This window comes from Ostrinia nubilalis, chromosome Z (assembly GCF_963855985.1).
Source record: "Ostrinia nubilalis chromosome Z, ilOstNubi1.1, whole genome shotgun sequence".
Taxonomy (NCBI): Eukaryota; Metazoa; Arthropoda; class Insecta; order Lepidoptera; family Crambidae; genus Ostrinia; species Ostrinia nubilalis.
The window spans coordinates 20,794,388-20,806,768 of record NC_087119.1 but is presented as its reverse complement, the minus strand read 5'-3'; the positions used below and the strand labels follow the sequence as shown (position 1 = coordinate 20,806,768).

At 35.6% G+C, this 12,381-nt stretch overlaps 1 protein-coding gene across 3 annotated transcripts in view; it reads right to left on the bottom strand.

The window, feature by feature from the left end:
• Positions 1-7,771, bottom strand: part of LOC135086645 (PHD finger protein rhinoceros) — a 44,177-nt gene extending 36,406 nt beyond the window's left edge. Inside the window, exons 1-2 of one of the 3 annotated variants that reach the window (XM_063981399.1) lie at positions 7,118-7,771; positions 5,606-6,498 (exon numbers count right to left, since the gene is read on the bottom strand). In XM_063981399.1, the coding sequence (XP_063837469.1) occupies positions 5,606-6,357 (752 nt within the window). In that variant the 5' untranslated portion in view covers positions 6,358-6,498; positions 7,118-7,771. The remainder of the gene's footprint in view (positions 1-5,605; positions 6,499-7,117) is intronic. The other 2 variants (XM_063981400.1, XM_063981401.1) reach the window with 2 other exon arrangements.
• Between the last annotated feature and the right edge of the window lie 4,610 nt (positions 7,772-12,381).

The following is a 12,381-nucleotide window of genomic DNA, read 5'->3' as shown; positions in this document are numbered from 1 at the left end:
AGCTACACATCCTACATTATATTCTTACTCACCGCAAACCTACGTCGCTGGTAAACAACGTGTGAGGTTTTGGCGAAAACGATGAGTTCAGATCATGTTTCGTAGATGTAGTTGCATTCTTTAGCTTGTTTTTACAAATTATATTTTGTCAATATTACGAATTAGAATGTTTTTTTTCTGCAAATGTGATTCGAAGACTGCAAATAATGTTTTTAAGATTAAAAAATGTAAATTACTCTGGCACACCGAAATCAGTCATATATTGAGAGATTGATACTTTTCAATCTCTCAATTCTCTAGTAAAGAAAATATTTAATTATTGGGAAATAAGATCCACCTAGCGTTTTCGCCAAAATCTCCCTTACACCTGTAAAGCATTTGTTGACGTTTCATTAGAAAATATGTCAGCTCATCTGCTGCTAACTGTTCGTGCATCATGCCACTCAAAATTCAGAATTGCAAACTATAGTAGATTCGACGAATGGTCCTTTTTGTTTAGAAAATGCATCCAAATCGACTCGACACCCAGGCATAAAATATATTATATCTATCCCTTTTAAAACTTGGAACTTACGCTTTACATTGATTTCACTATTGTAAAAAGATTCTGTAATTCCTAATTACGAGATACATGCGACGCAGCGCAAGTAACATCAATGCCAAGCGAATGAGATACTAATATCGCGGGCATACAGTGCATAATTCATTTACCGCTATCAATTTAGCCGGTTGCTTAACTCGCATCAATGAATCATGCACCTTATGCTCACAGAATAAGGCCTTGATTTGCTTGATGGCCAACTGTTCTGCTTCACCCTGCGTCACCTGTATCACAGTAGACGTGCATCCTTATTGTGTCTATAATTTTCTGTTTGATTGAATTCTAAAATAATTCTTTGTTGTACTATGAAAGTAAAGAGCAATTTCGTTTTATGGATTTAGAAGGTATAGCTTTTGTCCGTGACTTCGTCCGTAAAGTTCGGTATGTGACAGAAAGTGAAATAATGCGTACCCTCTACATAAAAAAACCTTTTAAGTGCGAGTAAGACTCCCGCACCAAGAGAATCACACTTGTAAATATCTTCTTACTAATATTATAAATGCCAAAGTTTGTATGGATGTCTGAATGTCAACATGTTTGTTACTTTTTCACGCAAAAACTACTGAACGGATTTTGATGAAACTACTCTTATTTGAACATTTTCTCCTTCATTTGTTTTGTAAGACCTTGCTTCTTGCCATATGATTCTAGGTCTTATGAAAGTAGAGATGAGACGTATTTACTAGAACAGATCCACACACTAGGTATTTTACAGTACTAGGCGGCACCTATTCCAATTTTTTAAATACTTGATCCACCTAGTATTTTATAAATTACACGATTTCCGACCCTACCGTCAAAGCAATAGAGGTTATTATTGCGTAATCCGTAGTCGTGTATTACGCGCACCTAGTATTTCTCGCTAAGCTTATGTGCGAACGTAGAGATTCACTCCGTCTCTGTCTGACCAAACAAATTTGAGCGCGACGAAGCAAACGCACACAAACGTAGTCAAACCATTCATGTAAATAAGAAAAAAAAATGTAAATATTTTTATGAAATTGATATCTTTTAAATACACCAACTTTTAAGTTGACAGTCCTAAGCCTGTTGAAGTATGAAGGGAGGAATTATTATTCAATTTGAAATTGCATTATTACTACGGTTGTATCTTTTAAAAAAAAATGTATTTTAAAGTCATAATACGTGGGTTAGTCCGCACTAGTCGCGTCAAGTATGCTAAATTACTACGTACTAGGTGGAATAGGTATTTGGATCGAGTATTTATAAATACTAGGAATAGGTGCACCTAGTAAAAGCAAATTTACCTAGTATAACCCATCTCTATATGAAAGTACCCAATAGGTTTTGAATTGCCTGTGAAGTGTTTGAAAATAACGCTCAAATGGTTGTATATTTGAATTGCGTTGACTTTAAAGATTTTTACAAGAGGCAGACAAGTATTTGATTTTAATTTCAACTTGATACTTCCATAGTTTCTGTGCATAAAAGAAAATAACAAACACAGACAGACAACAAAGTGATCCTCTAAGGGTTTCATTTTTCTTTTTAAGTATGGAACCCTGAAATCTATCTCCATACTAAATTCACTCTAAATTGGTTCGGTGACTTACTTTCGCAATAAAATATTAGTATGGTTTTATCAATTAGAATACATTTTTTTTAATAGATTGCTAAGACAGTCCGCTGAAATTTTTCACACCAATAAGTAGCAATATTTTTTATGGTACTATCTATTAGTTTACTTAAATAATAGTTTTTATATAAAGTAAAAATATTGAAAAGAAAATTACTTGATGCATTGAGTTGATTTGTTTGCTTGAAATGTTAAAAGGTATGTACTTTAATACATCTTTTTTAATAAAAAAAAATGCAAGATGCAAGTTTGAGTGCAATAATACTGATATTACACTGGACTATGATGTGCACCAATTACTCAATAATTAATACCACATTTCTTACATGAAAACCTTCAAAGCCATGTACTTTTTTGAATTAATGTGTCCGTTAAAAATATGAACCTTAAAATCATGTAAATATGTCAGTTAAAGTTAATGCTATCAAGTATGCATGTTAAGCCACTTTATGCTTTGCGAAGCGAATACACAATTACAAAGCGAATTGTCTTTTTCAATGTCTGGATTAGTATAAACGAAATAATTATTATTATTATCGGCTTTGAATATTTTTACAAACAGCATCACACCTATTTTTGAAGCAAAATAGTTTAAATTCGCTAGGATGAACATTTCCAGTCAATTATTTTTGTGCATAGCATAGTAAGGAACGCTAGTCAGGGGCTCTTAGGTCCTCCACATACTAATGTATGCCATATGAGCTCCTGTGACATTGAAATTATTCCATCCTCATGATTGCATTACATAGCATGCTCCTCTTCCTAGTAACCGGTCATCGTTCGACGTTAACGCGACCTTCGCGTTGTAAATACTCCTCATCTATGCTCATCATATCGGGACACCCACCTTTGAGTGAAGTGAAGAAGTAGTAATGAGGAGGATAAGAGCCCCAACGCAAAAGCGTCCTTCCAGCATAGGCGTTTGGTATACATTAAAGGGTAACTTCGCTTGCTCAACGCATATCATTTTTATTATAGACATCACTTTGATTTTTAGTTTGTATTATTTTGAAACTTTATTTAATTTTGATATTAAAGATCTCAACACTACGCTAGCATAACATAATGCAATTTTAAAAGCAACACTGCCAATGCCGTTTATGATAAAAAGTCTTTACTTATGAAATTGCCGTTTTGTATTGGTAAAAATAATATTAAAATACTATTTCTAGATTTAATTCCCTGAAATCGCCTTCGAAAGTAATAAAACCGGTCACGTGCGAGTCGGACTCACGCACGGAGGGTTCCGTTTTGAGTATGTAAATTTTGTCTCCATACATCAACATAGATCGCGATAAGCTTCCCAATTGCTAGTTTGTAATATGATTTTTTGAGGATAACAATACAAAACTTTTCATGATTATAGGTCTATGGAAAGTAACCTCTAGGTGTTGATTCCCTTACGAAGTGTTAGAAAATAGGGCTACAATGGCTGAGTTAAATTAGAAGCTTGATTTTTTTAGGACCACAAAGGACCACAGACATAGGTTACACTAGATACCTACCTCACGCGTTCCTGAGAAAAAAGTTGTTGATAAGACAGATGGACAACAAAGAGCTATAAGTATAGTGGTACAAGGGTTTCGCTTTTTCCTTTTCTAGATAAGGAACCCTAAAAATAAATAATGGGAATAATAGCTACTGAATTACTAAAACTCATACATTTTAAAGAAAAAATCGGCAAAAATCGGCAAAGATAAAGACTTATTATTAGTTCTTGTTCCTAATAATATGTATACTCAGTTTCAGAAATTTATAAATGGAATAATATTTCATCCTAGAGACTTAGATTTCCAGCTAAGAAATAATTATTTGGATTTGAACTATTTAATTTATCTTAAAGTAAGACTGAATGGAGTAAAAATTTAAAGAATGATGAAATATCACGAATAATATTTTTAAGTCTAGAAATATGTATTTTACTTTTATGACAATGTGGAGTGATGCTGTTTGATCTGTCAAAATTGTGATATTAGTTGTCTTACCTTGGAGTTAACTTACACTTAAACAAATTGATTTGAACATGTGCTTGAAGAAGTCGCTAAATGCACTAAAGTTAATTACTATTCACTAAGTTAATACAGCATATTATTATCACATTTTTACTATAACGAGTTTATATTTACTTAATAAAACATTCTAATCTTCTTAATTGTCTAATTAACTAATTACTTTTTTGATTAAATATACCCCCTGTAACAATCACAAGTTATTGACTGAATAGAAAATGTTCACTATAATGGAGGTAAATTAAATTGAGGGGGGTATATTTATGTGCAGCAAATCAGTGGTACACACAAATAATAGTAAATGTATGTACAGCACAATGAGGGCTATCGTTTTAGCGCTCACCAGTTAGCGCCACTGTAGAGTAAGGTCCTGTCACTTGCTAGTAGCGAAGACAGTGGCACCAACTGGTGAGCGCTAAAGTGGTAGGAGGACTATCGTATTTGCACTCATCAAGATGGCGCCACTGTAGAGTAAGGTCCTGTCAATCGCCAGGGGTGCCAACTGTTAAGTATAAAAACGATAGCCCTCATTGCATATATCACAAACTTCTAATTTTGAAGAGTAGTTTTTACTTTTAGAACCAATGATAGCAATAAATCATTTGTAAGGTGTGTAAGTACCACTGAATATCTGTATTATTGAATTCTAAAATGTATTGTATTATCTATTTAATTTTAATACCAATCTTAAACATAAAATACTAATGACTAAAATACGCATAGCTTAGGCCCGATTCAACCAAACTTTTATCCTAGAATAACTCCTGGTATAACTGGCACATTGACAGTTTTAAAATGAAATGTGAATTAACTGACGATTTATTCTGAGATTAATATTTACTCTTGTTTGGTCGAATCCACCCTTAGAAATATAAAGTTATTTTAAAGTTAGTAATCTATAGATAATTCTAAAAAGTTGTGTCATAAATTAAAGCTAACTTTTGTACCTTTTTGCAATCTTACATTCGCACTGCTTATTGCTGATGCTCTATTAACTAAAATGTCATTATGCCCTTCTCTCATTTTAACTTATTAACTAATTGATCAACTTGTAGAACACTATAAATAGCCTTGTGTCAACAAAGAATGGTAATATTTAACTTGTTATGATATAAACTGGAGTTACTGAGAAAAATCTCAAGTTTTGTTTTTTTGTACATCTTAATTCATTTATACTTAAGCTTTTAGCTTTTCAATTCCTTTTCAAAAACTTAGGAAACCAAACACAAAAAGGCATTTGCAAATATGAATAAAATTTTCGCATATAGCAAATATCTTATAAACTTAATAGCTATTAAAGATAATTAAAACTCTTATTTTAACATAACACCAGTTCCACACTTCTGTAACCATAAGATAAATCATAGCAGCAGCACTAAACCAAAAAATCACACAAACCTGAATAGTTCTGCTGGTGCCTCAGAGGCACTTCTGTTGTATATGGACGACATCTTCACATCTGGTCTGAGCTGCCAGTCATCAGGCTCTGCTCTACGGCGTTTAGACGTGCCAGATGGACCTGGCTCACATTTAGATGTGCTAGGCTGGCACTGCTTGGATGTGCTAGGCTGGCATTGTTTAGATGTGCTGGGCTGGCTCTGCCTGGATGTGCCAGGCTGGCTCTGTTTTGATGTGCTGGGCTGACTTTGCCTGGATGTGCCAGGCTGACTCTGCCTGGATGTGCCAGGTTGGCTTGCCTTGGATGTGCTCGGCTGGCAAGCCTTGGATGTGCTTGGCTGGCATGCTTTGGATGTGCTCGGCTGGCAGTCCTTCGATGTGCTCGGCTGGCACGCCTTGGACGTGCTTGGCTGGCACGCCTTGGATGTACTCGGCTGGCACTCTTTGGATGTGCTTGGCTGGCAATCTTTAGACGTGCTTGGCTGACACGCCTTTGATGTGCTGGGTTGGCTAGCCTTTGATGTACTTGGCTGGCTGGCCTTTGATGTACTTGGCTGACTTGCTTTAGATGTACTTGGTTGGCTAGCCTTTGATGTACTTGGCTGGCTAGCTTTGGATGTACTTGGCTGGCTAGCTTTGGATGTACTTGGCTGGCTAGCCTTAGATGTGCTTGGCTGGCTTGCCTTGGATGTGCCTGGCTGGCTGGACTCTCCACGCAGCCCAGTTGCTCGCTTATTCCCTCTCATAGACATCTCTGTTAGCACTTCCACAACCTACATGTTCACGAACCAACTACTGCTTTACACTTAGAACGCGGCAGTAGCATCGTGTAAAATGTCACATCATTTACTACATGATGGCACTTTAATATTGAATAATGCAAATGGTACAACCTGAAAAAAAATAACACCCATGTAGTTCACTATTTACTGAGCCAGGACATTATTATTATTCTGTATAAAGGCTTCAATGGTGCGAATCTGAAGCTAAAATAATGTGAGGACTGTATCCCACCGAATCCGAATGGTTACTGTGTCAAACTGACACTCCAGATCCACAGCTAACAACAAAACAGTGTGATAAACAATAGTGCATTTCTTGATATAAATACAATGCTGCTAACATGAAAAAATGCAAGATCTATTCAATTTCTAGTGAGTACCTATACTTCTTCTTTTTAATTGGCACGATAAAGGGAATTTTGACGTAAAGAACAATAATGTCAATTCAGATTTCGACAATGCTACTAGACACAGGTAATTATTAATCATATCAAAATTTTACCTCACCATAATCATAAATACACACATAGGATTGTTTGCAACACATTTGTAGCGAATAATATTGAAAATAATTAGAATTCCCGTTTGACGTTTCACTTAGAGCACGAGTAAAATGTATGGCGGGCCTGCGACTGCCGAGCAGCGCGAGTAAATAGCGGCGGGACAGACGCTTTCAGTACCCACGGCGCACGGCTCCTGCGCCAATCATAATTAAACGAAATGCACTCACAGAACTCTTTATTACTGCTAAGATATTTCCATTCTTCTTTATTTAACCGTAAATATTTATCTGGTAGTCTCCATTAGAGACTACATAACAAAATTGACAACATAGATAGCAGCACTGTTTTGTTGCCAGATTGACATGAGCCCTACGCATCATTCCCGTCTTTCCTAGCTGTGAATGTATGACTAATAGTAAAAACTTATAACGAACTTCACCATAATAATGTAAATAAGCTCAAATACCTCATATTTTACATACATTTTCTGTAACAGACATTTGGCGCCATTGATCCAAAAACCACTTTGGTCACGTGACTATGTACGAATCACCAACGCAAGCCAAGTAAAATGGCCAAAACGCACATCGAGTTCATCTAATGTCATTGGGTTTGAAAGGAACTTGCCGCATAACATATACATTGAGACGTGATTTTTAATTCATTATATCCGAGAACAAACCAAACACGAGCACATATTCAATAAACATTAGGTTTGTCAGCAAGTAACACAAATTTTAACAAGAAAGTTACAACATGAACATAGAGCGAAAGATATCAATAAGAAGTTTCGGAAATTGGCCACTAGTTGGCGCTGTCAAAATTAAAATTACTGTTGCAAGCTAAAAAAATAGAAAATGTTTTTTAGTTTTATTTTGTTAAATTTTCTGACAATATTAAATTCAGTTTTATTTTATCTTATCTGGACTTTTATTCCTTGATGAAAAATAATCGTACAAAATTTTAATAACACATTAAATTGATAGAACAATAATGAGATGTTGGGTATTGCCATGTATAAAAAATATGGAATTGAATTTAATGAAAGTGCAAAATAATCATTCCAAAAACTATTTACACTTTAATCATTTCATGTTCAAAAAAAATATTATTTTAACATAATATTTTATTATTTATTAATTTTTCTTCATTCTCAAAATTAGGTCACACGAACGCGGTCATAACACGTTGTACTTTTCGGCGCCTTTCACTTAGCTGTAAAGTAGTTTGTAGCTAAAAGAAATCTGTTTCCACCTAACTCATTTTATCGATTAAAACATGATTTAGGATCTAACAAATTTAATGACAATGAAAATAATTAATCCTTATCTACTATTACATTTTGAAAATTCATTTCTGTCCCACCCATTAAATAACCCATACTTCAATTAACTTATTTTCTTCTTAATTGAATTCATTATCGTTATAATAATGGGGTGCATCCATAAAACAATAAGTATTCCATGCGCAAAGAACTCTTGACTACGGATGCCCCGATGTAGGGTAAACCACTAAAGTCAACAGCAGCAATAATATCTTTTAGAATCCCCGTAGACTGCAGACTTTTTATCGGCCGATAGTTTAATCGGACTGATTATCAGTATGAACCTGATGATGTGCATGAAAGTACGCATCTTATTTTCGACCGAGTTTAATGGGATAGTAAACTATTTGGGTATTTCGCCAAAAATGGTCAATTTTGCCTAATTTCCTTGGTACGAAATATATTTTTGTTTTTAACTATTTTTAGTTTCCCATTATATTAAGTAGCAAAAACTAAGCTAATATATCTAAAAGGGGTGTCATAATTCGTTTTAGAAGCAAAGTTATAAGGTCATGAATTTTTGGTAGCCAAGGAAATTATTCTAAAAATTTTTTTCTCTAAGTTTTCTTCTGTGGTTTGCTTTTTTTTGTTCGACCCATTTTTGTGAACCTTCGCAAGCAAACATACCAATGAATATTGTATCATTACGACCTTTTTATACAACTAAGGAAGATAAATTCAGTAGATTGAGTTAAGAGTTAAAAACAAGTTGTTCTATATCTATTCTGATACCCATTTCTTAAAATGTAAATTTTAAACTTATTCCAATAAAGAAATACTCAAAATTTGACTTTACGCCGAATTAAAAATGGTCTTTTATAATTTCCTAGGCCATTTTATGCCACGGAAAACAAGGAAATTAGGGCCAAAGAAATTAGATTTATGCCTAAAAGACACCACAGACAAAAACCTATTTATCCTATGCATTTACTATTTAAATCATGGGTTTACCCCTACAGACACTACATCTGTGTAAATAAACAATAAAATTAATCCATTGTTTGGCTGCAAAAAACCGTCCAAAGAAATTAACTTTTTAGTAAACAAAAACCCAAGGAGGGACCTACTTTTGCGATTTGTCGCGAAACTGATCAACGTAGTACTGTCCTGCCTCGATGGCCTCTTGGGATGAAATGGCCGAGTGTAACGTTGCAGTGCATTACATTCTAAGTTCTTTCGTTTCGTTACTACAATGGTCGAAAAGAAGACCCAGGGAAATTATACTTTTGACTCGGACAAGAACTTAACTTCACTTTATTTCCTTCCTTTAAGTATTTGACATTTAAAGTTTTTATTTTCCGATAGCCAAACGTTTCTCAAATATAAAGAGAGTGCTATTAGAATGAAATTACGCTTCAATTTGTTATAATGTGCCTTCATTTTGGCAAACAACAGTAATGGACATAACAAGGAAATTAGAAAAACGACTTTTGATTAAGTTTTTCTACGGTATTATTTGTAGTTTCTGCTATTGTAATAGCAAAAACAAATAAAACTTTTGATGAACTTTCCCATAAAAATAGTTTTATACATATAGATATAAAAAAACATGTGTTCGCCTGCCTGGACACAGAAAATTTACTGTTTCGGCGAAATACCCATTTACAACCCTTCTTCTGCAGAAGGCACAGCGCTTGATTGCTTTGAGGGTGGTCTGCGGGTACCGCATAATATCCGCAGACGCAACCCTCTCATTGGCTGGGAGCATGCCTTGGGACCTGAACGCCAAGGTCCTCGCCGCGGTATAGGTACCACCAGTGGCGGGGAGACCAAAGATCTGAAGGGCAAAGGCATGCGCCCCGTGAGGTTGAGGCTAAAAAAGAAGAGCTTGATGAGATGGCCCTAGAATGCTGCAGAGGACGCTTGGCCGTTAGTCAAGTCGCTCGTCGCGCTGTGCAGGCACTTCTGCCTGTCCTAGCGGAGTGGCTGCGATGTCGGCATGGTCATGGTCGTCTAACCTACCGGATGACCCAGCTACTGACAGGCTTGTTGATTGTTTCAGCTCCGCATTGAATAGGGGAAAGGTCGTTGAAATAAAATTAAACATAATCATTTTCAGGGGGTGCCCTGGACCCTCGCTCTGAAGCAGCGAGAATGGGGTGCAATTAGGGTCTTAGGGTTAATAAAGTATGTAGATTTACTATTTCTAAGATTTCATGGGGTGGGCTCGGGTCACCTATGAAGATACCTAATACGGAAGTTTTTTTTCAGAATTCTGTAATTTCTAATTAATCCTACACCAAACACAACAACGAAATTACAGTGATCAAGTATGAGAACACATTACGCCGATTTCCATACAACCAAACTACCTATCAGTCTGTAGTTTGCGGCTCTAGAAGAACTGATTGAACCTAACTTCTTGATAGGGCTGCTTTATTCCTTAAATCAAATCCGCAAACCTCTAAAAACATATGAATTAGTAATTTTTAAACGAAATTGTCCATTTTACTTCATGGGACTACTTACTGTATCATAACGGTAAAATCCACAGAATCTGTGGTAAATTCAGACTCCAGATGGTAGGTATATAGGGTCGAATAAAGAATGCCTTACCTTACCTACCCTATGAGTCCTATGACGTATCTTACGTATAGATTTTCAAACTGTAGAATTATTGTAGATTGTTTACACTAGGCGCTAGTTATCTCTATGGTCTCCCTCCACTATGTTTAATAAGTACTTGCGTTGTGGTCTTCACTGCAGGATCACACGGCCTTGACACGGCCTTCTAGGCGTGTTCTAGGTGTCTGACCAGGAACATAAAAACCCTCGCCATGTTGCGGAAAACTAATGGTACTAATTTCTTTTAATGGCAACAGTAACTGAAAACTTCATTGACATGTCACCTTGCATGTCAGTCTATTGCTGTCAAAGTGTAAACAAACTTTATTTTAAATGTGCGCAATTGATTTTGTGAATTAAATTGCTAAAATCTTTTTATAGTCATGAAAGAAAAGTGGTTCACAATGTGTTAAAGTATTTGTCGAAGAGAAATACTAAGGGTTCGGACAATATTTTCATTGAATAATGTTTCCGACAAAGGTTGTCAAATTGACTGACATGTTTATCGTATAGTACAGTCCACTATGAAAATTAGCTGTGGTTTGTTTCAACTACTTACCTATTTTAATTTTTTTTGTCACTTTCTAAGTGTTGAATTTTATGGAATTGGGAAAGAAGTACCGAGTTTGAAGCGTTCATGAGCAGACATTGCAGTTGAATATTCAAGTTCTGAATTTGATTATTGATGAATAATAAAATAAATCCTACTAGCTTGATTGATGGTTTCATTTAATTTATTTAAACCAGATTACCTATAATAATATTTTTTCGTTAATTTATGAAAATATCAAATTAGCCCGTAATCCTAAATCCTGATACATAAAGTTAGCCTATTAATTTAACACAGGTACGACTGTACTCAGTGTTGCACTATCAAATGCAATTGACGCGCCTCTATGCCAGGGTTTTTATGTTCCTGGTCAGGCTATACCAGGGAAGCAAAGGGGTTTCACTTACACTTCCCAAGTTGGCCAGTTAAAGTTGGATTTTATACTTACTTAACTACCTAGCGGAATATTAACTTGGTACGATGCCCATTGACCGGGGTGCGTCGGAGCGCACTTACACGGCCGTAAAAAAGAAGTATTTTATCAACAGTTCTTAGAGTTATCTGACATTTCAATCCGGACGGATGCGCGAGCATGCGTCGGAAGCCTGTCGGCTGTCGGCTCCGCTAAAGTAGTGGATATTTCTTTTATCTGATAACACATTCAGGTTCGCCTGAATTTCGTTGTGTACCAGAATTGAGTATTCGACATCAGTTCCAAGTCGAAACGCGCGGTGGAGAACGGAATTTAAAAAGGTGGAAATTATAGCTGTTTTTGTCAGATCCGAACACAGATATAGATATATCTATATCTGTGGATCCGAACTTTCCCGTGACTTAATCTCAGTAAGACTATGCGCAGACCACCGATTTTTAGTTGGCCGATAGTTGGGCCCGATTTTAATTTGTATTAAGAATCGGCCAAATCGAATCGGCGTAATGTGCGCACTTAAATACATGCCCATACTGATTGTTTATTCCCAAGAAGTCTTATTTACTTTTGATTTTAAACCAAAGTTTGAAAAACATGGTTTTAAACTCCTTTGTACCTAACA